The 27,878-nt window shown below is 40.7% G+C and overlaps 2 protein-coding genes across 7 annotated transcripts in view; one reads left to right on the top strand and one right to left on the bottom strand.

Moving 5' to 3' along the window:
• Window positions 1–350: 350 nt before the first annotated feature.
• On the bottom strand, window positions 351–21,603 carry FBXO45 (F-box protein 45). The gene is made up of 3 exons (XM_080657814.1): window positions 21,072–21,603; window positions 14,076–14,432; window positions 351–5,039 (listed from the first exon to the last, which is right to left on the bottom strand). The coding sequence occupies exons 1-3, from the start codon at window positions 21,384–21,386 to the stop codon at window positions 4,854–4,856; spliced, it is 858 nt and encodes a 285-aa protein (XP_080513940.1). The 5' UTR covers window positions 21,387–21,603; the 3' UTR covers window positions 351–4,853.
• Window positions 21,604–21,792: 189 nt separating this feature from the next.
• WDR53 (WD repeat domain 53) overlaps window positions 21,793–27,878 on the top strand; it is a 46,507-nt gene continuing 40,421 nt past the window's right edge. For 3 of the 6 annotated variants that reach the window (XM_080656673.1, XM_080656667.1, XM_080656672.1), the window contains exon 1: window positions 21,793–21,847. The gene's annotated coding sequence lies outside the window, so the exon portion shown is untranslated. Of the gene's footprint in view, window positions 22,132–27,878 lie in introns of all 6 variants that reach the window. The other 3 variants (XM_080656669.1, XM_080656668.1, XM_080656670.1) reach the window with 3 other exon arrangements.

The raw sequence follows: 27,878 nt of genomic DNA, 5'->3' as shown, positions 1-27,878 counted from the left end.
TTATTTCAGAAAGACTTTCTCAAGGGAGATGGAACCTCAAATCATCATTACTCAATGTCATCCGCCACTTTATTTGTAGGGGAAGAGAGGGAGCAGAAATACAATATTACTTACTAAGTATCATACCATAGGTTAGGCAGGATTTCTCTTTTTTCTTAAGTGTCTTCTTGTTTAAAAAGAAACAGAAAGTAAGGACTATCAACAGGATGATCTAAGGAAAACTCCCTAAATGATTCTTATTTCTTGTGTCGCTCAATATGAAATCCAAAACATACAAGCTGAATAATAAAAATCTTAAATCCTGAGGGGCTGCTTCTATTAACAAACTATAAAGAGAACACATTGCTCTCAACAATATTTTAATGAATACATTAAATATAAAGCAAACGGTTCGGGGGAGGATCCAAAAAAGAAAATAGGACAACAGACTGGTAAAGCTATCCCTGAATAAAAAGACACCGAAATTTTACACTTTTCTTGTAGAAAATTAAAACCCTTTGCATAAATTTTAGCATATTAATACATTAAGCAACTTTGAGCAACATGATCAACTGATTCTCTCATAAGGTTTTGGATCATAGGAGCCATTTGTTCAGCCATGTCAGTCTCTTATTACTCTTGGCAAACTACCACATTGTCAAACAACTGTTAGCTGCGGGTGGAGACAACAGGTGAACAGGATCCTAGTGAATTACTACTCCCTATCTACGTTCCACTCTAAACTTGAGAAACGCAGATTCCAGTATTAAGCGCCATGGAATTTGTAGGTAAATTCCATTAGGTTTGATTATTAAGGTTCCCGTTTTTCTTTCTAATGTATAAAGAAGTTCTTTGTTTTAAATGTAAGCAATCACAGGTGGTTAAATTTTTTTTAACTTTTTATTATGAAACCAAAGCAAAATAACAGAATTTCAAAAATTAAAATACAGAATTTTAATTCTAAACAAATATTAAATCTACACCAAGAACTAAAAATCAGTTTACCAATATTTAAGAATAAAGGGAAATGGCTAAAATGTTCACAGTCATTATTTCTTCCTTATTAGCCTCAGAATTGCATCATTTTCCTTTGTGTTTCACTTGGACAGGATACAGAATTTCTTTCTCATCTATCTTTTGTTACTGTAGACTGTAATTTCAGAATAACTTTTGTCTTCCTACATAGTTCTTTATATGTTCCTTCAGCAAATATGCGAGCACCTGCCTATTGGGCTGAGATGATGTGGACATAAAGAGTCCATCAGTGATCCTGTCCTAAGATGTTCAGGGGAGATAAGACACCAACAAATAATAAATATAAATAAATTCATAAGAGGTATAAAGTAATACAGCTTAAGTATAAAATATAAAAATAGGGGAATTTCAAGGAAGAAGAGATTACATTCAGCTATTGCAACTGAGGAATGCTTTGTGAGGATAGTATTTGGGTTGGGTATGGACTGGTCCTTCAAAGAAGGCTTCTAAGTGGTTCTGAATGTGGTGGCCTTGATTTCTGGAGTGTAATCTTCTCAATGTTAATTTAAAACTCCTTAAGTGTCTATCTCTTCAAACTGTTCATTTTTTAAAATGATCAAAAAATATTAATATTGCTGTCTATATAAACAGCAATCGGGGTACTTAAATTAAAAGTTAATTATAATACCTACTATATGGTTTAGGGCTCTGTTATTTTCTAAACTCTTTCCCAGGTAAAACCATATTTGAATTACAGAAGATGCCTAATTATTGAGCCAGGACTTTTAAGTATTCAACTGGGCAAAACCTACTTGCATTAGGTGCTTTCTCAAGTCTAAACCTAAACTTACATGAATAAAATGAAGGAGATGAAATAAATGGCTTAACATTCAAAAGTGAGATGATGAAAAAAATGGCAACAGTGAAATGATATATACTAACCACAGATTTCTTTGTATGAAATGTTTTAATTATGAGCCATTCACCAATACAGACTTTAAGTCTTAATATTTCTTCTTTCCTATGTAAAAGCAGATAATGAAAACTGCCTATCTCAAGTATGACAGAATACCATAGTATGAATGAGAGTAATAGTAATGTCTGCTTACACATCTGCATGCTTCACTAAAGAGCTAGAGAATGCTCCTGGTTTCTCAAGTCAACAAAGCAAATTCAGTTACACATTTTTCCTGCTCAGTTCCAGTTAAAATACAACTACTACTTTGCCTTATTCAATAGCACCTTTATCCATCATACAAGCCCTTTGACATTATTTTCTCTACCCTCGATATTCGTGTAAGGTAGTGAAGAGAGGAAGCAAGGATTTTATTTATTTTTGGCAGATGAGAAAACATTAATTTTGAACCCAACTTGGCAACATATTTGAAAATCATCTAGAATTATTTTAATCCTTATGGTAATGTCATATCCCAGACCAACATCAAAATCTTAGGGTATGAGACCCAAGTATCAAAATTTTCAAAACACACATGATTCCAAAGTACAGCTGAGGTTGAGACTACTAGTTTAGATGATTCATGCAACTGTCTTCTACTTAACTGCTCAGCACCAATGAAAAAGAGATTCCATTTCCTTGAACATTGTAGTAGTTTGTTTTACTATTCTGTACAGCTACTATTGGTCTCCAGTAACAAATTCATTTACCAGGTTATAAATGAAGGCTCTTCATTCCCCCAATTCTTGTGCTAAATATGAATCTCCATTTTATAAAATTTGCAAATGGGATTATTAGTGAATTTAAATCTTTGAGATAAGAATAGTTTGTTGTTAAATATTTAGGCAATTATTTGATTCTAGGTTTGATATGCAATAATCACGTGTTCCTGTTTTCCATTCAGCACCTTCAAAACTTTGTTACAAAATAAATGTTTACTAATAAGTCAAAACAGAAGTTATAAACAAAACTTTCAGCAAAAGCTCTTGGAATTGGCTGTATCACAATCTGAAAAAGAAACAAATACTTAAAGGATTTTTAAATTTTCTAACTAGTTCAATTTTCATCCTGACCAGTTCCCTTCTTTAATTAAATTTTAAACACTTTACCAAATCGAGTCATTCCACAGCAAGGAAAATCAATTTCTGTAGCAGCTATACTCTTTAATATATGTAAAATAATTTTGCTTTGTACTATTGAAAATGGTTTCCAGGTTTCTTCTTGACATGGATATGGAAAAGAATCTGTAACGGATTTGATCTTTAAGCAACATACCAAACACACAACAAATATTTGTAAGCCTGACACGTGACAAAAATAAATCTTTGTTCATGACTGAAATCCCCTGCTTCATAGGATATTGATAATCTTAACTCTCAAGCAGCAACCCAAGACCCCCAGCCAGCTGCTTGCTGTCCCTAATTTTATTAGACTTAAGACAAAATATACATACAACCATAACCTAAAAAAGTACAAAGATTCCACTTGCCTTAGTCAATTCTTATCACAAAGATTTATCTGAAACCATACAATATATACTTTCATACAGAAAGATGCTTGTTTCTCTTCTAACAAAAGAAAATATCAAATCATATATGTTAGATTATTAATTCGAAAGAGTATTAGTGAAATCAGTTATTAGTCAAAAATTCTGAATAGGAATTAATGTTAAGCTCTTCTACAATGAAACCTTCAAAATATTGCCAACCTGAAGCTTTCAGCATAAGGTGTTTTATTTCAAGTCCCATGGGGGCAATTATCTATAAGATTAAGAACATTCTTAACCTGGGTTCAGGATGGCACTGTTCCAGATGGGTGAGTAAACATTTTCTTGATAACCCAATGAAGAGTTTGAGGCTTAGATTGTTGCATGTTGTAAACAATATGAAATTTTTAAAAAATTATAATATCTACAGCAGTATAAAGTTACAAAATAAAAGGACCATTAATCAATTCTTTTCCTAAGATCTGTGACTAACAGCTTTCATATTTGAGGCCTACAAGAGCAAATAGCAATATTCTGTGTTTTTATGAGACACTTTCTCAGAAGGCCAAAAAAAACAAACCCAGATACTATACGGTGGACATTATTATTATTATTATATTTATGATTAGAAAGAAATTTGCCTCCCCTCAATCTTTATCCAGTATATTAAGATATTTTTATAATTTTGATCATTAAAAAAAAAGGACTATAATAGTTATGGAAGCTGTAAACCAAATCTAACACAAAATGAGCCAATACAACACACCTCCTCTTAAAATCCTCTTCTTTGTAGTTACCTAATTGTCCCTAAATGTTATTTTAATTTTGTACCATGTAGTGGTTTTTAAGAAATTGAACTAGAACAAAGCAACCCCTTTGTCCTGTTTGTTTTTACACACATATTGTATATACAACTTTTAAAATAGCTGCACAATTTTACATCTCACTGTTAGAGAAGTGCAGTCCAAGCAGACCATGCTTCTCAATATATTAAAAATATTAAATAAAACCCAACCAGTTTCATACTTTTCTAATAGTCAAGCTGGCTGGGGGGAAAAGGGTCTGAAAAAAAAACAGGCAGTTGTGAAACAGTACCAATCTTTCTTCAAAAACACACTACTTTAAAATCTTGCTATTTCCTTCTTATCCCTTTTACAGCATCTCTAAGATCTCACCTTAAAAGTTGGAAATAACACATTGCTCGCTTAGAGACAAATTCTGTTGCAACATGCATATGTCAACTGCCCACTCAACCAACTGCAACCCTGAGGATTTTTCTGGCCCAGTAGAAAGAGGAAACACTAAGATTATCTTTGCTGTAGAGTTGCTTCTACAGTTAACAATTTCATGTGTTTTTCAGGATGTTTCTTGGACATGCATGTATGACACTGTCACTTCATGATTTTACTTTCCACAAGCAGATATCTCCTCTACTCTTTCATCCCAAGAAAGCCACTGTCATCCATCCAAAGGTTTTCCAAGGTATACCAAAGTCACTTCTGTGTTGCCATACACAGCAGAAACTGCTGGATACAAGCAGGCCTTTGGAAGTCCTCTAAAGGCAACTCCCAGGAACTCATATCCACGTTCAAAAGCTAAAGTCTTATCTTCCATGTCCAAGATGACTCGAATTCTTTCTCCTATCTGCAAACAGATATCAAAAGAAGATTAGAGAAAAAAACCACCAAGTGCATAGCTAATAGAAACATAACACAAATGAACAGGCTGAAAATATTAAGAACTAGAGGCCCAGTGCATGAAAATTCATGCAGTGGAGGGGGGGGGGTCCCTCAGCCCAGCCTGCCCCCTCTCACAGTCTGCGAGCCCTCAGGGGCAGGGGGCAACCCGGCGATCAGGGGAAGGCAATGCACCATCACACCTCTACTGCTGCCAGTGCCGGCAGCGCAAGCCTCGGCCGGCCCTGGTTACCTGAGCCTTGGGCGGTCCTGGGCGGCTAGGCAGCTGCCATCTGAGGCTTGTCTGCGCCTTGGGCTGGCCCTGGGCAGCTGGGGGGCTGAGGGACTCAGGAGGCAAGCAGGCGCCGCCCCAGCAGGGCTGAGGGGACTGGGCACCACCATCTTGTGGCTGTGGGTGCCGCCATCTTTGAGGGCGGGGCAGTCAATTAGCATATTCCCTCCTTATTGGCTGTGAGCGCCACCATCTTGAGGGCAGGGCAGTCAATTAGCATATTCCCTCTTTATTGGCCATAGGCGCCACCTTTTTTGAGGGTGTGACAGTCAATCAGCATATTCCCTCATTATTGGCTGTGGGCGCTGCCATCTTTGAGGGCGGGGCAGCCAATTAGCATATTCCCTCCTTATTGGCTGTGGGCACCATCATCTTTGTGATGGCATGAGGGTCAATTAGCATATTCCCTCTTTATTAGATAGGATATGTTACCTAGAAAAACCAAAAGAGAAGATTTCTGGTAAGGGAGAAACATCTAGAAGAATATATATCAATTTCATCATAACTGCTTGATTTGTTTTCAGTTAAGACTTACATGGAATATACATTTAATACTGAAAATTCAAATGTCCCCTAGAACAGTCCTCTAATCTTATTTACTTTTTGTTTCCAGGCTTTTCTTAAGAAGGATATCACTAAAATCTATAACTTGGTATCATATTTTACCCAAAAAAGGCTATTAAGTAATCTTTTCAAATTACTATAGTATACACCAGGGGTCCTCAAACTTTTTCAACAGGGGGCCAGTTCACTGTCCCTCAGACCGTTGGAGGGCCGGACTATAGTTTAAAAAAAAAAAAACTATGAACAAATTCCTATGCGCACTGCGGGCCCAGGACGAGTCAGCTGCTAAGCAGGACAGGCAGCGGCACCTGGCGGGCCAGATAAATGTCCTCGGCGGGCCACATGTGGCCCGCAGGTCATAGTTTGAGGACCCCTGGTATACACACACACATACACGGGTATTATTCATCCATAAAAAATATGCACCTTGCCCTAGCTTGTTTGACTCAGTGGATAGAGCGTCGGCCTGTGGACTGAAGGGTCCCAGGTTTGATTCTGGTCAAGGGCACATGCCTGGGTTGTGGGCTTGATCACCAGTGTGGGGCATGCAGGAGGCAGTCGATCAATGATACTCTCTCATCATTGATGTTTCTGCCTCTCCCTCTCTCAAATCAATAATAAAACTATATATATATATATATATATATATATATATATATATATATAAAAGACAGACCTGAGTTTGCTTCCCAGTAGTCACTTATTAAAAAAAATAAAAAATGCACCTTTGATATATGCTACATGGATGCACCTTGAACATTATGCTAAATGAAATAAACCAGACACAAAAAGACAAATATTGTATGATTCCACTTATAACAGGCACCTAGAATGTTCATATTCATAGTCAGAAAGTAGAACAGAGGTTACCAGAGGCTGGGGGGTGAGAGGCACAAAATGGGGAGTTATTTTTTAATGAGCACAGAGTTTATGTTGGAGATGATAAAGTTTTGGATATAGATAATGGATGGCTATACAACACTGTGAATATATTTGATGCCACTGAATTATATACACTTACAAATGGTTAAAATTATAATATCGTTGCATATATTTTACTACAATAAAAAGTACATAGCTATATATATAAAAGCCTAAGCGACAGTTTGACCGGTAGCTATGACGTGCACTGACCACCAGGGGGCAGACACTCAACACACAGGCATGGAAACATGGAACAGACTGATGAATCTCAGAGGAAAGGGGGGAGCCAGGAGGGCGGGAAGAGATTAACCAAAGATCTTATATGCATATGGGTTCGTGCACCAGTGGGGTCCCTCGGCTGAAACCAGCAGTCCAACATTCCCTGAGGCGGTCCTGGATTGCGAGAGGGCGCAGGCCATGCCAAGGCACCCCACCAGTGTACGAATCCGTGCACTGGGCCTCTACTATACTATAAAATACTTATATAGCCTTTAAAGTTAAAGCAGTTCTATATACAATGTGGAACTTATGTAGTCATGAATAGCCAAATCTGACTATAGTTTCCAAAGATCAGAATAGGCTTTTTAATAGTCATTTTGTGGGCACTGATCTAAAACACTTATTATAAAAACGACAGCACTAATTGTTAAACTAAACTGGAAGCATAATATATTCAGTTATTTTCCTATTTAGAAAAATAAGCAAAGAAATGAGGATGTTTTTCTCTTTATAATTTGCATCTATTAAAAGTTGTTGCCCCTATATACTTGGAGGCAGAAAGTCCTAACATTTGTAATAAAAAATAGCAATTTAATACTTCCCAATTATGATAATTCCTGCTGTTAATACTTCTCTTTGTTGTATTTCTTATTACAAATAACTACTAACATCTGCTTTTTTCCTCTCTTTGCCCATCACCCCACTTAATGGACCTAAACACATCCTAATTATCATCACCATTACTACCAATAAAACATGAACAATAACAAAAAAATATAAATGAAAAGTTAATATTTTGTTGGGTATTTGTTGTGTGCTTTATTTGCATATCAATCCTAGATGTTATCCCTATTTTACTCCTGGTGAAATTTGCAACTTTGCTTCACCTTTGACTGAGCAGATAGCATGCACACAGCAAAGGGAGCAGAAAGCAGAAGTCTTACTAGCTTCAGGTGTCAGAGGGCAAAACTTGGAGATGATAGAGTAACTGGAACCTTAGAGTGGGAGCTCTAGAAGCAACAGAACCACTAAGAGGATGAGCCCCACAATCTGAGAATAAACCCTGCCCAATTCTTGTGTGACCGCTCTTATTACACAGATACAGAGGAAACCTCTAAGGAACTAGGCTAAAAAAGTAGCAATGAGAAGTAAAAAAAATAAAATTGAACAAAGCCATTAGCTGCTGCACACTATGAGGGAGACAGTTTACAGTTTGAGTCAAGACAAGTTAACTGCCTGCTAGAACAAGAAAGCCTTGGTGGATATGAAAACAGGAAAGTGTAACTCCTATTTGGGGGTTGGGGGGAGCAGTCAATAGGGGAAGAACCAAGATGGTGGCATAGGTAAAGGGCAGTACTCGCCACTTCCCACAACCACATCAAAATTACAACTAAAATAAAAAACCACCATCATTCAGAACCACCTGAAAGCTGACTGAATGGAAGTCCTACAACTAGAGACATAAAGAAGAAAGAACACAGAGACTGATAGGAGGGGCGGTGGGGCAAAATGGACTGGTCCCACACCCACATGTGGCATTTTTTTTCAAATGGGAGGGATATCTCAGCTGCAGAGGCCTCCTGTGAGGAGCAAGGATCCCAGCCCCACACCAGACTCCAGCCCAGGGTTCCAGAGCTGGGAAGAGAAGTCCCCGTAACTTCGGGCTGTACAAACCAGCTGGGATTGTGCCAGAGTGATACAGAGGCTGCCCAAGTCCCGGCAGTTCCTCTTAAAGGGCAGGTGCACAAACGTACAGTCCGCTCTCTGAGTTCCAGCGCTAGGGCAACAGCTCACGGAGATCTAGAAGCATATAGGTTGCAACTGGATTGTCTGGCATCAGAGCAAAAAGTGTGTGTGGATGGGACCTTTCTCCCAGACAGGGGTGCCTGCAGGGGTAATTGTTCCTATACTGAGACCTCCCCCAGCACAGAGCTGACTGGCAGCCATATGGGAGTTTCTGACAGTGGTTAGCACCTAAGTACCTCCCAGGAAGCCCAGAATCCGCAGACAACACAGTGAGCTGCAATCATCAGAAAAGCAGAATCCAAAGGGAGCTCCCAGGAGGCACTAATCTCTGCTGATGAATGCCACTTCACTTTCTTTTTTCCTTTTTTTTTTTAATCTTTCTTTCTGCTTTATTTATTTGTTATTATTTTAGTCTCTATTTTCTCTTTCATATGTTTAATTTTTCTCTTCCCTTTTTTTTTTTTTTTCCTTTCCTCCTGCTTTCTCATCTTTTTTCCTTTTCTTATTTTTTGGTCTATCTGCTCTCTCCTCTATTTTCCTTTTCAAATATTTTTCTTCCTTTTCTCTTTTATACCATTATCCTTCCCCTATTCTTTACTCTGATTTTCTTTATTTTATCTCTGCCCTTTCATATTCCTTTTTCTTCCCCTTATATTTTTTTCTTGGTTTTCTTCTATCATTCTTGCTCTCTTTTACCTAATTCTTTCTTCTTTTGTGGTTCCTTTTGTTTTTGTAGGGGTCTTGTGATGTTTCTATTTTGTTTGTTGTGTTTTTTGCTGTTGTTAATCCTCACTCAAGGGTATTTTTTTCCATTGATTTTTGAGAGAGAATGGAAGGGAAGGTGAGAGACAGAGAGAGAAATATAGATGTGAGAGATACAACTGGTTTCTCCCGCACGTGCCCTACTGGGGCCGGGGATCAAACCTGTACATGCCCTTGACCAGAATTGAACCTGAGATCCTTTATTCTGCAGGCCAATGCTCTAACGACTGAGAAATTGGTTTGGGCTATTTTGTTGTGTTTTGTTCTGTTCTTTCAGCACCTCCACTAGAGCTCATACGATGTGGTTGGGGGTGAACCTCACAGTCAGCCAGCCTGAGAGGAGATTCCATTCACGAACAGGACAACATTCAAGACCCAATTACAACAGAATTCAAATAACTCACACAAGGGACATTCCTAGAGCACCCAGCTCAGGAAATCTAAGAGACTGAATCACTAGGTCCCACAAAACAATAACTACATAAGACCAACCCACTGGGACCCATAACAGTTTGATCTAATACATGGAAAAAAATACAAAGGGTCAGCAAAAATAAGGAGACAAAGAAACAACCCTGACATGAAAGAAAACAAGGAATTACCAGAAAAGGAACTAAGTGAAATGAAGGCAAATAATTTGTCAGGTAACAAGAATATACAATGAAGTCAAGGCAGTCCCTTCAATAATGGTGTTGGAATAATTGGACAGATACACACAAAATGATGAATCTAGACCACCAACTTACACCATACACAAGAATAAACTTAGACCTAACCGGTTTGGCTCAGTGGATAGAGCGTTGGCCTGCGGACTCAAGGGTCCCAGGTTCGATTCTGGTCAAGGGCATGTACCTTGGTTGCGGGCACATACCCAGTGGGGTGTGTGTGCAGGAGGCAGCTGATCGATGTTTCTCTCTCATCGATGTTTCTAACTCTCTATTCTTCTCCCTTTCTCTCTGTAAAAAATTAATAAAATATATTTTTTTAAAAAAAGAATAAACTTAAAATGGATAAAAGATTTAAATATAACTCATGAAACCATAAAAATCTCAGAAGAAAGCATAGGCAGCAAAATATTAGACATCTCATGTAGCAGAATTTTTACTGATACATCACCAAGGGCAAGAGAAACAAAGGAAAAAATAAACAAATGGGACTACATCAAGATAAAAAGCTTCTGTACAGCAAAAGAACCATCATCAAATTGAAAAGGGAACCCACTGTATGGGAGAACATATTTGGCAATGATACATCTGATAAGGGATTAATTTCCAAAGTATTCATACAACTGAACAAAAGGAAGACAAACAACCCAATTAAAAAATGGGCCCAGCCAGGGTGGCTCAATGGTTGGGTGTCAACTTATGAACCAGGAGGTCACGGTTTGATTCCCAGTCAGGGCACATGCCTGAGTTGCATGCCTGGGGTGTGCAGGAGGCAGCCAATCAATGATTCTCTCTCATCATTGATCTTTCTCTCTCTCTCTCTCTCTCTCTCTCTCTCTCTCTCTCTCTCCCCCTCTCTCTCTCTCTCTCTCTCTCTCTCTCTCCCCCTCTCTGAAATCAATAAAATATATACACATGTATTTTAAATGGGCAGAAGACCTGAACAGACACTTCTCCAAAGAGGACATACAAATGGCCAAGAGACATATGAAAAAATGCTCAACGTCACTAATTATCAGAGTAGCAAATTAAAATGACAATGAGGTACTACCTCATACCTGCCAGAATGGCTACTATCAATAAATCAACAAACAAGTGCTGGCAAGGATGTCGAGAAAAAGGAGTCCCGGTACACCACTAGTGAGAATGCAGAATGGTACAACCATTATGGCAAACAGTGTGGAGTTTCCTCAAAAAAATTAATAATGGAACTGCCATTTGACCCAGTGATGCCACTTCTAGGAATATATCCTAAGAAGCCCGAAACACCAATCAGAAAGAATATATGCACCCCTATGTTCATAGCAGCATTATTTACAATAGCTAACATCTGGAAACAGCCCAAGTGCCCATTAGTAGATAAAGGGATTAAAAAGCTGTGGTACATTTCCAGAGGTCCTCAAACTACGGCCCGCGGGCCACATGCGGCCCGCCGAGGACATTTATCCGGCCCGCCGGGTACCGCTGCCTGTCCTACTTAGCAGCTGACTCGTCCCGGGCCCGCAGTGCGCATAGGAATTTGTTCATAGTTTTTTTTTTAAACTATAGTCCGGCCCTCCAACGGTCTGAGGGACAGTGAACTGGCCCCGTTTAAAAAGTTTGAGGACCCCTGATTACACTATGCAATACTATGCAGCTATAAAAAAAGGATCTCTTACCCTTTGAGACAGCATGGAGGGACCAGGAGAGTACTATGCTAAGTGAAAAAAGCTAGTCAAAGAAAGACAAGTATCACATGATCTCACTTATATGTGGAATCTAATAAACAAAATAAACTGAGGAACAAAAAAGATCCAGGGACACTGAAGCATGCAACAGACTGACCTATTTTGGAAAAGGTTGGCGGGGGGGTGGGGGGGGTGGGGAGTGGGAAGAGATTAAGCAATGAACTTACCTGCATATATGCATTGTCCATGGATAGACAATAGTGCAGGGAAGGCCTGGGGAGGGGAAGGAAGTGGAGTCGAGGTGGGGAGGTCAATGGGGGGAGAGGACATCTATAATACTTTCAACAATAAAGATAAATTTTAAATAAAAGAAAGTAAAGGGATGGGGGAAAAGAGGCACCTTGCACAAGAAAGTAAGCTTTAGTAAGTGTAAGAAAGTAGAGTGGCTACATTAATATCAGAGAAAATAGAAAAATAGACTTAAAGACAAGCAATATTGCCTGCCTGGTGTGGCTCAGTGGTTGAGCGTCGACCTATGAACCACAAGGTCCCTGGTTCGATTCCCAGTTAGGGCATGTGCCTGGGTTTTGGGCTCAATCCCCAGTAGGAGCCGTGCAAGAGGCAGCCGATCCATGTGTCTCTCTCATAGATATTTCTATCTCTCTAAGCTTCTCCCTTCCTTTCTCTAAAAGTAAAAAAAAAAAGACAAGGGATATTACTAGAGTCAAAGAAGGTCATTTTATAATGATAATAGTTAATCAAACTGGGAGATATAACAATGATAAGTATGTATGTATGTATGTGCACCTAAGAAGAGAGTTCCAAAACACAAGAAGCAAAAACTGACAGAACTGAAAAAAAAAAAAAAAACTAGCAAGTATAGTGGAAATTTCAATACTACTCTCAATAAATAATAGAACTGGTAGAAGGAAAAATCAGTAAGGATATAGAAGATTGAACACTGTCAATCAACTTGACGGAAATGTCCTTTGTGGAATATTCCATACAACAACAGAATATATGTTCTCTTCGAGCACACATGCAATACTCATCAAGATAGATCATATTCTGGGACTAAAACAAGTCTCAATAAATTTTAAAAAATTGAAATCATACAGAGTATGTTCTTTGAAAAACAAAGACCAAAAGTTTTTCACTACAAAATCACCACAAGGCTGGTCACAGGATTTTATCGCCAAAGTCCAGACACTCTTCTCCTTAAAGCCTGAAAGCACAGTGAAGAATTCTATGAAAGAAAATCCTTCTAGGGTTTTCTACCTCAGGAAACTAAATATATTTTTTAGTTCTTCTACTTTAGTATCCCTGACTTGAGGTTATTACTGAGGCTAGAGCTTTCAAGCCACATGTTTTCCTGAAATATGCAATCTATAATTCCTTAAAATTTATAATTTCTTATCAGATTACTATGTTTTAGACCTATGGGAATCATATAGCTTTTACAAATAGAAACTATAATTTTGACCCTAAACTAACATAAATATGATATAAGGCTAAGATGAAAAGAATTTTAAAATGTAAAAGTTTGCCTGAGCTTGCCAGTCTTTATAGAAATTACTGACACATCCAGAGGCTTTGAATCCACAGATTACTAAGTAGCAGAGGATATGTGTGTGCATGCACACAGGTGCATTCATGGGGGTGAGATGTCTAGAAAAAGCAGATTTGGAGATGCCATAAAGGAAAAATGACAATCTAGAGCACAAGTTGGCAAACTATGGCCCCTGAGTCAAACCTAGCCTACAGCCTATAAATAAGATTTTATTGAAACACAGCTATGCTCATTCATTTACATATTATTTATGGCTGCTCTTGTGCTATAAAAACAGAGTTGAATAGTTGTGATAGAGACCATACAGACCACAAAGCTTAAAATATTTACTATCTGGCCCTGTACAGAAAAAGTTTGCCAATGCCTGATTTAGAGCAAAGATGAACTGCTTCAAGGTTGAATATGTATTAGGAAACAAATATTGAGATACTAAAAACTTATTAGAATAGAAAAAAAAAAAAGGCCAGTCACACTATTTAATAAAAAATTACCAAAAAGGACATACAAAGCCACTATATAAAATTTTGCAAATTTAAAACAAATTAAGGCATGATTTGACAAAGGCCCACATCTAAGAAAATACCTAGTTTCTCACCTGATATTTTGGTGCATTATTGCATTGTGGAAAACTGCCATTGACTTCTCCATTATGTAGTAGATTATTGTCCACCAGATTCCAGCCCCAGCTCTGGTCATCACTGCCCAGCAGTGCCACATAACCTTGGCACTGCATAGGGGCCCGTTTTGTGGCAATTCCAATCACTGCCACAGTGCCCAGAGGGCCCTCCCACCACACTTCCCATGCATGGCGGCCCTCACTGAAACCAATCTTGGTCCTTGCACCATCAGTGCTCTGAGCAATGGGGTTTCGATGTAAAGTAAAGCCATTCTTCTTAATGTAGACATTCCTGGAGCAGTCATTAGTGCTGAAGGCATGTTGGAAAGCACGTATCTGAAAAGATGAAAAAAACAGACCAAAAAAATAGAAGTTTGATTTTTCTTTCTTTTTTTTTTTTTTAATATATTTTATTGATTTTTTTACAGAGAGGAAGGGAGAGGGATAGAGAGTTAGAAACATTGATGAGAGAGAAACATCGATCAGCTGCCTCCTGCACACCCCCCACTGGGGACGTGCCCGCAACCAAGGTACATGCCCTTGACCGGAATCGAACCCAGAACCCTTCAGTCCGCAGGCTGACGCTCTATCCACTGAGCCAAACCGGTTTCGGCAGAAGTTTGATTTTTCTTAAATAATAAAAGGTACCCAGCCCTAGCTGATGTGGCTCAGTTGGTTGGAGTGTCATTCTGTACACAGAAAGGTTGCGGGTTCGAGTCCCAGTTTGAGCACAGACCTAGGTTACGGATTCAATCCCTGGTCGAGGCATGTATGGAAGGCAACTGATAGATGTTCTGTCTCACATCAATGTTTCTCTTTTTCTCTCTATCCCCTCCTCCCTCCCTCCTTCTCTCTCTAAAAGCAATGCATGTCCTCGGGTGAGGAATAAATAAAAATTAAAAGTACCCAAACCTCAGGCTATGTGTTTTTAGATAATAAATTACATATTTTTAAGTAATATAATAAACATTTCAAAAAATTGCTAGTTTCAGGATGGGCCACTAACATAACATTTAAAATAACCACCAACTGTTTCATTTCTGACCAAATTTCTAACCCGTGATATTTCTCCAAATAGACTTCTTAAAATATCAAAAGATGTTATATACAAGAATCCATATATTTTAGACATGATACTGAAATGTTTATGCATAACATACTGATATCTGGGAACTGCTTTGAAATATCCAGTGTTGGAATAGGAGTGGGTAGGGTAAACACGAAACTAGATTATCTATGAATTAATCATTGGCAAAGCTTGGTGATAGGTATAGGGAGGTTCATTAAACTATTTTCTCTACTCTAGTTTATATTCAATTATTTTTATATAAAAAAATTAAGAGATGCATAGTTTTTATGTCGGCAATCCTGTCAATTAAAAAGAATATTTTAGCCCTGGCTTGTTTGGCTCAGTGGATAGAGCGTCAGCCTGCGAACTGAGGGGTCCCGGGTTCGATTCCGGTCAAGGGCATGTGCCGTGGTTGCGGGCACATCCCTGGTAGGGGGTGTGCAGGAGGCAGCTGATCGATGTTTCTCTCTCATCGGTGTTTCTAGCTCTCTATCCCTCTCCCTTCCTCTGTAAAAAACCAATAAAATATATTAAAAAAAAAAAAGAATATTTTAAGTAAAAGAGAGAACTTAGTCATAGCAGCTCTAAAGTTTATGAAAAATTTTAATAACCACAAACGATATTAGATCCCCAGCCTCCTGGCTAGGTATTACTCATACACTGAGACAGCACCACTCTCATTTTACCAAATCAAATAATCCCCCTAGATAGCATCTAAATTCAACCACTAGAACTTACAAAGAGATAGCTATTCAGAACAGCTTCCACTGATAGGAAAGGTTAGTTAACCTTCAGTAATTACCAGTTTTTTTAAGCTTCCAAAATAAAGATAGCATAAAAATTGCTACTCTGTATAAATAATAACAATTTCTCATGTTTTAATAATTTGGCTTCCCCACCCCCTTTTATTTTATTTATTTATTTTTATTTTCTTTATTGATTAAGGTATTACATATGTGTCCGCTTTTGGCTTTTTTTTTTTTTTTAAATCTACTTTGTTCAAACTACCCAAAAGCAGCCAAAGGCTGGGACCTATTGCTTTAGTTAACCTGAGAAATCAGCTCCAGAATCACAGAATTTCAGCATTAGGAAGGGCCTTAAAAGTCACCTAGTCCAACTCACATAAAAGTCAATAGCTAGATGTCCTGGCTGGTGTGGCTCAGTTGCTTAAAGTGTCAACCCAAAGGGTCACAGGTTTAATTCCCAGTTGGGGCACATACCAAGACTGTGGGTTCAATCTCCAGTTGGGGTGGGTTCGGGAGGCAACTGATCGATGTTTTTCTCTTCTCTCTCTCTCTCTCTCTCTCAAATCAGTGGAGGTGTATCATCAGGTGAGGATTTTAAAAAATAAATAAAATATTTAAATAAATCAGTTAAAAGTAAATAACTAATTAGAGAAAGGGCCTCAAAGAGAAGTCAGATATCCAGGCCCCTCATCTACTGTTCATTTACTATTAGCAGCCAGTACTTCAGGTTTTACTGTTATATTCCAGAGCAGAGATTTAATAAAAAACGAACTATCCTGCTTATTTCAGATATCCCATGTTTCCATAGAGGCTGTAAAACTGAAGTATTCCTATATTTTTTTCTACCTGTTCCTATTTATAACCAACGTTTAAAAACCTGAAATATCAAAACAAGATTAAAGAAGGAGTAAAGCATCCCCAAAATATTAAGTATTGCCCAAATAACTCACGAGATTACTATAAAGACAATTAACTCTTCATTAGAAAACATTTCATTAATATGCAACTATGCCTATCCCTAATTCTTGTAAATACCCATTTCACTTTCTCTATCCTTATTCTCTTCGTCACACTGACAACTGTTGACAACCTCTTTCTCAAAATTATATGACATTTTCCTACTACCCAGGACTGATCCTTCATTGTAACATTTTTGGTGACCATTCTACCCCTCCCAATCTCTCCAGCCTCAGTTCTTAACCCTTTACCTCCAGACTTTTCTTTTTTCATAGGAAAGGGAAGCTAGTTTTTATTTATTTATTTACTTATTTTGTGAATCCTCACCTGAGGATACTTTCTTTTCCATTGATTTTTAGAAAGACTGGAAGGGAGGGGGAGAGACAGAGAGAGAAACATCGATGTGGTTGGTTGCCATCCCCATACTGGTTGGAGCCCAGGAATGAGCCCACAGCCAAGGAACCAAGGTCCATACCCTTGACTGGGATAGATCCTTCGACTCTTCAGTACATGGGCCGATGTTCTAACCACTGAGAAAAACTGGCCAGGGCCAGACCTGTCTTTCTAAAATAGCATCTTTATTACATCACATTCCAGTTCAGTAACCTTTGATAGTTCCATATTGACCACCATATCAACTATAAATTCGTCTGTCTGGCTTTCAAAGTCCTCCAGATCTGGTTCCTCCTATTTTCCTTTCTAATTTTGTGTTAATTTTCCTTGTCTGTAATATCATACCTGCTTTCCTCCTCCCACATATCCTCTAAGATCAGCCCCAATCTTACCACCTTCATGAAGCTATTCTTAACTGGAATCACCCAATCTCCCTAACTTTTCTCTTGCTCTCTCTCCTACCCACCATAGTCTGCATCATACAACACAATTCTGAACACACCCCAACCACTTGATTCTAGTAAAAACTACTTTGCAAAAAGTTTAATCTAACCTAAACTGATCAAACCTCTAGGAAATAGAGAAAAGAAGAGCATGTTAAGCAACACCATGGGAATAAAATACGCAAAATTCAGACCAAGGGAAACTACATGGTAAATTACCTGATTTTTTAAAAATGTTTTCATTGATTTTAGACAGAGAGGAAGGGATATGCAGAGAAAGAAACATCAATTGGCTGTCTGCTGCATACACCCTACTGGGGATGGAGGCTGAAACCCCGGCATGTGCCCTAACCAGGAATTCAACCGGCGACCTCTTGGTTCAAGGGACAACACTCAACCAAGTGAGCCACACTGGCCAGGGCTTGACAACACTGTTTGTATTTTTTTGTTCATCCTCACCCGAGGATATTTTTCCATTGATTTTTTTTTTTTTTTTTTTTTTAGGGAGAGTGAAAGGAGGGAGGGATGGGGAGGGAGAGAGGGCGAGGGGGGGGGCGGGGAGAGAGAGAGAGAGAGAGAGAGAGAAACATGAAGAGAGACACATCAGACACATCAATTGGTTGCCTCCTGCATGAGCCCGCGGGGTCAGACTAAACCCGCAACCCAGGTACATGACCTAGACCAGGAATCGAACACGAGACCCTTAGGTCCAAGGGCCGACGCTCTAACCCAGCCATGGGCAAACTACGGCCCGCGGGCCGGATCCGGCTGTTCTATCCGGTTCTCTTGCTCTCTCCTCTGCTCCTTTACTTTGAATTTATATTAGTTCACACAAACACTCCATCCATGCTTTTGTTCCGGCCCTCCGGTCCAGTTTAAGAACCCATTGTGGCCCTTAAGTCAAAAAGTTTGCCCACCCCTGCTCTAACCCCTTATCATACCAGCCAGGGCATGACCTGATTTCTTCAACAAATAAGTTGCAGGGATGAGAGGTGGGGAGATGGAGGGTGAATTTATAGCCTTAAGAGACATGTCAACTGTTTGCCATTGGAACATTATATAGATCTTGATTAAATAAACTGAAAATTAAAAATAAATAACATTTATGAGACAACTGGAAAACTGAACACTGCATTTTTTATATTAAGGAATTACTGTTAGTTTCTTTATACTTTAGAGATGTAATGATATTGTGCTATATGTTAGGTGTCCTTATCTTTTAGAGATGGATACCAAAAATTCAGAAATGGAAAAATACACAAATAAATAAAAATAATATATAGTTCCTGTCCCAGTCTCATGCACCACATGGACTGTACATTATGGCTAACAGCTTTAAGACCTACTTTAGGATCTAAGTCTGAAACTTTAAGAATTATAGTTAGATGCTAAGTATGACTGGAATAATTGATGCTATTAGGTGACATGGAAAATAGGAACTTTGAAAAAAGACAAATCCTAAATAGACTGACAGCTCCAAATACTTTCCAGTTTTATATTAATTATCCCAAGCCTGTTCCCATCCTTCTTTCAGTTACCAGGCTCCCTGGAAATCCTATCTGACTTTTCCTTCTTCCTCATCTCACTCAGCCAATTAGCTGTCCACTTATGTGGATTTGTTCTCTGCAATAGCTCTCCCAACCATCCCCTTCTCTCCTCTCTACACTTGTTCATACATTTGTTCTATATACTTAAGTACCTCTGGTATAGGCACTAAGCCCTGTCCTCTCCAATTCATCTTATAGCCAAGTTTTCCTAAAGCACAGCTCTTATTTTGTTACTCCTCCATTCAAACATCTGTGGTTTCCAAATGTATAACAAAGCCCAAACTATATAGACTCAAAGCTGTATTTCAAGGACCTCCATGATATAGCTCGTTTCAGCTTACCATTACAATCATATTGCCCACTATTTTAATCCAATCAAATTAAACTTTTTTTTTTTTATTTAGTCTTTCCTCTAAGCTCCAAACTGTAACCCGTGCCTATCTGAAATCTATTGGGTATCTCAAATACAATCAATTCTATTCTACCCAAACTGAACTCATTCTTAGTCCTGTAAATCTAGCCCAGGTGATCCCTATATTATGTAAGCTAGATATCTAGGAGTCATCCTTAGCACCTCCCTCTTCCTCACCCCTAATTCACATCTACCGCTAAATCCTGTAGATTTTACTTCCTAAATCTCTCCTTAATTTCTCTTCATCTGCTCCACTACCTACTTCCTAATTGACCTACCCATATTTCTAAGGTTCCCTCCAACCTGTGCTCCATACTGAGGTTAGAAATAACCTCTTAAAAAATGCAAACTAATCATATCAATCCCCACACCCCTAACCCCCTCTTGCTTACAGTTCAAAATGACTTCCCTATAGTTTAGCCCCAGTCTACCTCTTCCATCTTATCTCAAACCTGTCTCACTTTTGCTCTCTATACTCCAGCCACACTGATGTATTTTTGTACCTCATACTCAGCAGGTTCTCCCCTAGCAGGCTCTTCTCACTCCTTGGCTTACATATCCTTATCCTTCAAGTCTCGGTTTATCATTATTTCTTGAAAGAAGACCTTCCCTGACCTCCCAACCTAGATCAAATTCTCCATTACTCAAACTCAGAGCGCCAGTGTCCTCTCAGCCCAACCATACCTGTTACTTGACATTTTTTATTTGCATATGAAGAAGGCAGGAATATGCACAATACGCTAAGGGAGGAGGGGGGAATGCAACAAAACCGGAATTCTATGGCAAATAGAACTAAAGAGACACACCATCAAGATGGAACTAGGAAGAAGTTGGCAAGGAAGTAGCCAATAATAGTGGGACAAGGCAGTATTTTGATGGTTAAGCGATGCCGATTGATATCCTGAGAGAGGCAGCAGAATGCCCAGGACCACACTCTCTTATAAGCCTGAAACAGCAGAAAGAATTAGAGAACCCGGGTGAAAATAAAGAAAAAAATGATTATAAATCAGATTTTGGGAAAGGTTAGGTGAATGTGAGCGTGAAAACCTAAGTACGAACGCAGGAAGATCTAATAAAGCCTATTTGGAGGGCACCAAGAAAAAAAAAAAAGATGCGAGTATTGAAGGAACAACAATAGGGTGGTCTGTCTTTAAAGGGAAAGACTATGAAAAGTAGAATGAGTGATGGAAACGATACCATCTGGTCCTTTAAAAAGTATCACGGAAGTAGAGTGGGTTAAGGAGCAGAACTTCAATCCAAAGAGATGTTTATGGAGGGGAAGGTGAGGTAAGGTACTGACTGGTGCACTGGGAAGGCGGGATGGTGAAGCGAGGCGCCTGACTCAAGCTGAGATGAGAAGCACTGAGAGCGGGGCTGGGGGTAGCGGCGTGGCCCTGAGCTCCCTCACCTTGGCCTTGTAGCTGGGCAGGTTGCAGAGGATGTCAGTGCGCAAAGCCTCCTCTGCCAGGCTTCGGGCGCACAGGCTCCGCCACACCTCGCTGTTCTCATCGCCGTGCAGGCAGCGGTACCAGTGCTTGCACACCAGGGCGCAGCTCCGCAGCTCGGACAGCTCCAGGTAGGAGAACACCAACTCCAGCACCCGGCTGGGAAGCCGGCCCCCGGTGCCCGCGGATCCAGAGCCCGAGCCGGCGCCCGCACCGCCGCCGCCACTACAGCCAGCGCCGCCGGAGGCTGCCCCAGCCCCCGAGGCCGGTGCCGCCATCGCCTCACCAGCCGGCCCGAGGGCCGCCGCCACCGCCGCCGCTTCCCCCCGTCTCTGCTGGGGAGGCCAAGCCTCACCTAGAACCCGAAGCAGCGCTCACCGCCCCTTTCACAGCTCACCACCGTCCCCTCCGCCACTCCCGCCCCTGCCCGGGGGCGTCCGCCACCGCCCCGCCTCACTGAGGGCAGACGCGCCCGCGCACAGCCGTTCCCCGCCCCTCCCCCGCGGATCAGCGCGGGCGCCGGAACCGCCCGACTCGCGAGGCCTCCCGGAGGCGCGCCCGTGGCCCCGCCATGAGGGTTGAGGGCACGAAGCAAGGGCGCACGCCCAGCTCGCTCGCGGTTCCTCTCGCCCCGGATGTGACCGTTTGGCTGAGGCGCCTCGCGCCCTACGCTGCACGGGATTGGGCGTCGGTGGGTGACGTCATCACGAGGCGCCGCGGAGGAACACAAGAAGAGCAGGTAGGAAGGAGTGTGGGGCCGGTGGGCTCGAGGCTGGCCTACCGCGCCTTTTCCTCTTTTGGGTCTAGTGGTCCACATTGGCTTTCCCGGGCCTCTCTTCCTGTCAGCGAGGTCCCGTTGCCGACGCCACCCTAACGCAGGAAACTTCCCTCGCCGAGCTAGCCACTCCCTGGCTCCGTCGCCTTCGGCCGAATTGGATCTTCGTTCTTTACCTTCGGCAGCTACGGTGGTCTTTTCCTGGTTAGGTTCTCTTCAGAACGTGTGACCCAGCGTGTATTCGGAAAGTAAGGTCACTACTTTTGAACTTCCCTCTCCCCAACGTTTGGATAACTACTAAGTGCTACATTCTTTTGGTCAAAATGTAGCCTTTCCCAGGCTTCCCTACAAACTAAACGATTGATTAGTAGGAGGATTAAGGCAGAGTGTTCTTATTTAATTAGACATTTCAACGGGAGAATGACTTGGAGATGTCATTATAGAGGTCTTCTTGGAAGGGAAAGAACTTCAGCATTATTTGGTCATACTGTTTGCTTAGTTGAAAACTTTACAAAAGGTTTTCTGACAACTTTTAAATATTATTCAGTTAGAGAAAATAATAGCTATCATGTGAGCCAGGCACTCTACTAGGGTCCGTTATGGGGGTTTTATGTAATTCTCAAATAACTCTACGAGGTAATAATTACGATAACAGGGTTCATAGATTTCTTTTAGTAGTCAGTGCCACTGTCTTGTCTTTATGTAGTAAGAATTCTTTCCCGAAACTCCCTTACTGTGTATAATCCACTTGTCTGCCAATAAAAATAAAAGGACTAGTTTTGTTCCCTTCTTTCCAGGTGTTTTTCTTCTTCTTCTTCTCCAACACTCTTAGTAACCCAGATTTTTTTCATTCTTGCTAGTGCCAGTGGCACAGCTCTTTAGTCATTTTGGCTGCTAACTAGCTTCTCCACATCAAGAGCAACTTTGGAAAACCCAAGCATGTGAAGAAAAGCTGACCTATACTTACTACAGTGATAATGACTATGTGGTAGCGTAACCTCAGTCTTCGGAGTTTTACTCATTTTTCAGGTCTCAACCATAGGACATCCGAGGAGGAAGACCAGCATTTGGGAAGACGCTTAACTTTTTCTTTTAAACCTTCAAGGATATGTAGAATTGATACACTTGAGAAGGGGGCAAAGAACCACGCCGAATAACAGTTTTAAAGCTACAGATACTTGGACAGCTGGGTGTATGGCGGTATGACTGGAGCAGAGTGTTTAGAGATCACTCAGTTATTAAAGATGTTGCGCTTTATCCTGTTTTTTACAGTGCAGGTGAAGTTGAGCCTTTCAAGGCTCTGTCTGATCAGGCGATTCTGATGCTAATCTAGTCCAGTCAATGAGGTGACCTGTGTGTGGCAGAGTACCCCCCAGGTGGCCCAATTCAAAATAGGAAAATATTTTCTTTATCATGCCTCCTTTTCTTTATACAAATCTTTCACCTGCTCATCACCTTCCTGACCATGTCCCATTCTTCATGTTCAACATCATTCTCTCTGGTTGTTCAGAACTGCCAACTTTTGTACTCCACCCTTTCTAAAAATGCTCTCAAAGTACCCCACCTTTCCCAACCCACTCTATGATCTCATTAGGTGTTGGAAGGAATCTATTATCTAATTAAAGTAATTCACAATAGGATATGATTAATTGTTGTGCTTGACCCTTTAGACATCAGTGTTTGAGAGGTTTGTTGACTTGAAACCTAAATGTGGGGATAGTGGCACTTAACCTATTTCTGGTGGGCTTTCCAGTCCTCATAAGAGAATAATAAGAAACAGTAGCTTGACAACTTATTTCTGAAAGATTGTTTTGATTCAATGCAGATTTAATTAAATTTTTTCCCACTACCTTTTACTATAGCAGTTTGATTGTTTAAAACTTTTTGATGGTGGTCTTTGGGTATGTTTCAAATAATAACAAATTTTAATCTTGCAGACTAAGTAAAGTAATTTTGGGGACTCTGGTTGAATTATGGATTAATACTCTGCGTGATAAATGTTGATTGACTAAAATCAAAAGCCTCCAAGTGTATGAATTTCTGGGGCTTTCCCAACTTTTTTTTAACATTCCCTCGATTAAGTCTCTTTGTCTTTCTAACTAGCTAGGTAATCAGTAAATATTATCCATGTGATATCTACACTAGTAAAAGAGAAAGATGCAAATTGACTGTACCTTTATGTTGCCCACCAGCAGATCAGGAGTGAGTATGCAAATCAACCCAACAAAGATGGTGGGTCAATTTGCATACACAGGCGGGGGGGGGGGGGGGGGTGCTTGCATCGTCGCCATGGTGACGACACAGGTGTTCCACACCGCCCCAGCAGCTCTGGGTCTCTGGGCAGCGTGGGAAGGTGGAAAGGCAGCTCCGGGCTGGAGCGAAGGCGGTGCCAGCAGCCGTGGGAAGGAAGACCCGTACTTGCACGAATCTTCGTGCATCGGGCCGCTAGTAGAGATTATAAAAAAATTAAACTTTTTAAAATTTAAATTCTTTATTGTTTAAAGTATTATATAAGTCTCCTTTTTCCCCCATTCACCTCTGCCTGGCCACTTTCACCCCCCAGCACATGCCCTCATCCCCCTACTATCTGTGTCCATTGGTTATGCTCAGATACATGCATACAAGTCCTTTGGTTGATCTCTTACCCACTCACCTCGCCTGCCTTCCCTCTTAGGTTGGACGGTGTGTTCAATGCTTCTATATCTCTGGCTCTATTTTTTCATCAGTTTATGTTGTTTGTTCATTATATCCCACAAATGAGTGAGATCATGTTATCTTTCTCCGACTGCCTTATTTCACTTAGCATAATGCTCCCTAGTTCCATCCATGCTGTTGCAAATGGTAAGAGTTCCTTCTTTTTTTATAGCAGTGTAGTATTCCATTGTGTAGATGTACCACAGCTTTTTTATCCACTCATCTGCTAATGGGTACTTAGGCTGTTTCCAAATCTTAGCTATTGTAAACTGTGCTGCTGTGAACATAGGGGTGCATATATCCTTTCTGATTGGTGTTTCTGTTTTCTTGGGATATATTCCTAGAAATGGGATTACTGGGTCAAATGGAAGTTACATTTTTAATTTTTTGAGGAAACGCCATATTGTTCTCCACAGTAGCTGCACCAGTCTGCATTCCCACCAGCAGTGCACGAGGGTTACTTTTTCTCCACATCCTTGCCACACTTGTCTTTTGTTGATTTGTTGATGATAGCCATTCTGACAGGTTTGAGGTGGTACTTCATTGTCGTTTTGATTTGCATCTCTTGGATGATTAGTGACTTTAAGCATGTTTTCATATGTCTCTTGGACTTCTGTATGTACTCTTTCGTAAAGTGTCTATTTAGGTCCTTTGCCCATTTATTTTTTAATAAGTCTTTATTGTTCAGATTATTACAGTTGTTCCTCTTTTTCCACCCCATAGATACCCTCCACCTGGTTCCCACCCCACCCCATGCCCTTACCTCCCTCCCCCCCACTGTCCTCATCCATAGGTGTATGATTTTTGTCCAATCTCTTCCCACGCCCCCCCACACCCCTTTCCCCCCGAGAATTGTCAGTCCACTCCCTTTCTATGCCCATGATTCTAGTATATTCACCAGTTTATTCTGTTCATCAGATTTTTTATTCACTTGATTTTTAGAGTCACTTCTTGCCACTCCCGTCTGGCCTGCATAGTTTCTCTTGAGAAATCAGCTAACAGTCCTATGGGTGCTCCCTTGTAGGTAAATAACTGTTTTTCTCTTGCTGCTTTTAATATTCTCTCTTTGTCTTTTGCTCTTGGCATTTTAATTATGATGTGTCTTGATGTGGTCCTCTTTGGATTCCTCTTGTTAGGTGGTCTAGTTTCACTTTTTTGCATGTATCTGACCAAATTTCCCAGCACCATTTATTGAAGAGACTGTCTTGACTCCATTATATGCTCTTGCCTCCTTTGTCAAATATTAATTGAGCATAATGGCTTGAGTCGATTTCTGGGTTTCTCTGTTCGTTTCCATTGGTCTATATGTCTGTTCTTGTGCCAGTAGCAGGCAGTTTTGAGAACAGTGGCTTTGTAATATAGCTTGATATCTGGTATTGTGATCCCTCCAACTTTGTTCTTCTTTCTCAGGATTGCTGTGGCTATCCAGGGTCTTTTTTTATTCCAGATGAATTTTTGGAGAGTTTGTTCTAGATCTGTGAAATATGCCATTGGTATTTTAATGGGCATTGTATTAAATCTATAGATTGCTTTGGGTAGTATGGACATTTTAATGATGTTGATTCTATCTTTTTTCAACTTCCTGTAGTTTTCTGAGTACAGGTCTTTTACCTCCTTAGTTGAGTTTATTCCTAAGTATCTCAATTCTTTTGTTGCAGTGGTAAATGGGATTGTTTTTTTAGTTTCTCTTTCTGTGAGTTCATTATTGGTGTATAAAAAAGCCATAGATTTCTGGGTGTTGATTTTGTATCCTGCTACATTGCCGAATTCATTTATTAAGTCTAATAGTTTTTTGATGGAGTCTTTAGGGTTTTCTATGTACAATATCATGTCATTTGTGAATAATGACAGTTTTACTTCTTCTTTTCCAATTTGGGTGCCTCTTATTTCTTCTTCTTGTCTGATCACATGGCTAGCACTTCCAGTACTATGTCGAACAGGAGTGATGAAAGTGGGCATCCCTGTCTTGTTCCTGTTCTTAGGGGAAATTGTGGCGTTTTTTTGCCCATTGAATATGATGTTGGTTCTAGGTTTGTCATATAAGGATTTTATTATGTTGAGGTATGATCCCTCTATTCCCACTTTGCTGATAGTTTTTATCAAGAAAGGGTGTTGGATTTTGTCAAATGTTTTTTCTGCATCAATTGATATGATTATGTGATTTTTCTCTCCATTTGTGTGATGTACTAGAGGCCCGGTGCACGAAATTGCATGGGGGGTGGGGGGGTGTCCCTCAGTCCAGCCTGCACCCTCTTCAATCTGGGATCCCTCTCACAATCCAGGACTGCTGGCTCCCAACTGCTCGCCTGCCTGATGGCCCCTAACCACTTCCCTGCCAACCTGATCGATGCCTAACTGCTCCCCTGCCGGCCGATTGCCCCTAACTGCCTTCCCCTGCCGACCTGGTCGCCCCTAACTGCTCTCCCCTGCTGGCCTGGTCGTCCCCAACTGCCCTCCCCTGCAGGCCTGATCACCCCCATCTGCCCTCCTCTGCTGGCCTGGTCACCCCTAACTGCCCTCCCCTGCTGGCCTGATCGCCCACAACTGTCCTACCCTGCTTGCCATCTTGTGTCCACATGGGGGCAGCCATCTTGTGTTGGAGTGACGGTCAATTTGCATATTACCTCGTTATTGTATAGTACTAGAAGCCCAAAGCACGAAGATTCGTGCTAGAATGGGCTTTTCTTTCCCTGGCTGCTGGCACCACCTTTCCACTCCGGCCCAGCCCCTTTCCGCTCAGGCCCCGGAGCCGCCTCTTTCCACTCTGGCTGCCAGAGGCCCTGAGAGACCCGCCCCAATCACTCGGTGGCTGAGTATGCAAATTAACATCCATCTTTGTTGGGTTAATTTGCATATCACTCCTTATTGGCTGGTGGCGTAGCGGAGGTACGATAAATTTACATGTTTATCTATTTTTTTTTAAATATATTTTATTGATATTTCACAGAGAGGAAGGGAGAGGGATAGAGAGCTAGAAACATTGATGAGAGAGAAACATCGATCAGCTGCCTCCTGCACACCCCACACTGGGGATGTGCCCGCAACCAAGGTACATGCCCTTGACCGGAATCGAACCCGGGACCTTTCAGTCCGCAGGCCGATGCTCTATCCACTGAGCCAAACCGGTTTCGGCTGTTTGTCTATTATTAGGTAAGATAATGTTTATTGATTTGCCAGGCTTGCATCCCCAGAATAATCCCCACTTGGTCATGGTGTATGATCTTTCTAATGTAATGCTGGATCCGATTTGCTAGAATTTTGTTGAGGAATTTAGCATCTATGTTCATCAGGGATATTGGCC

The sequence above is a fragment of the Plecotus auritus genome (genome assembly GCF_963455305.1).
Source record: "Plecotus auritus genome assembly, chromosome: 2".
NCBI lineage: Eukaryota > Metazoa > Chordata > Mammalia > Chiroptera > Vespertilionidae > Plecotus > Plecotus auritus.
This window is presented reverse-complemented; position numbering and strand designations above follow the sequence as displayed.

Excerpts from the sequence above, each read along its gene's own strand:
- FBXO45 (XM_080657814.1), bottom strand. The coding sequence starts at position 21,386 with ATGGCGGCACCGGCCTCGGGGGCTGGGGCAGCCTCCGGCGGCGCTGGC. Across the intron at positions 14,433-21,071 it reads TGCCCAGCTACAAGGCCAAG|ATACGTGCTTTCCAACATGC; the intron begins GTGAGGGAGCTC and ends TCATCTTTTCAG. Across the intron at positions 5,040-14,075 it reads ATAATGCACCAAAATATCAG|ATAGGAGAAAGAATTCGAGT; the intron begins GTGAGAAACTAG and ends ATCTGTTTGCAG.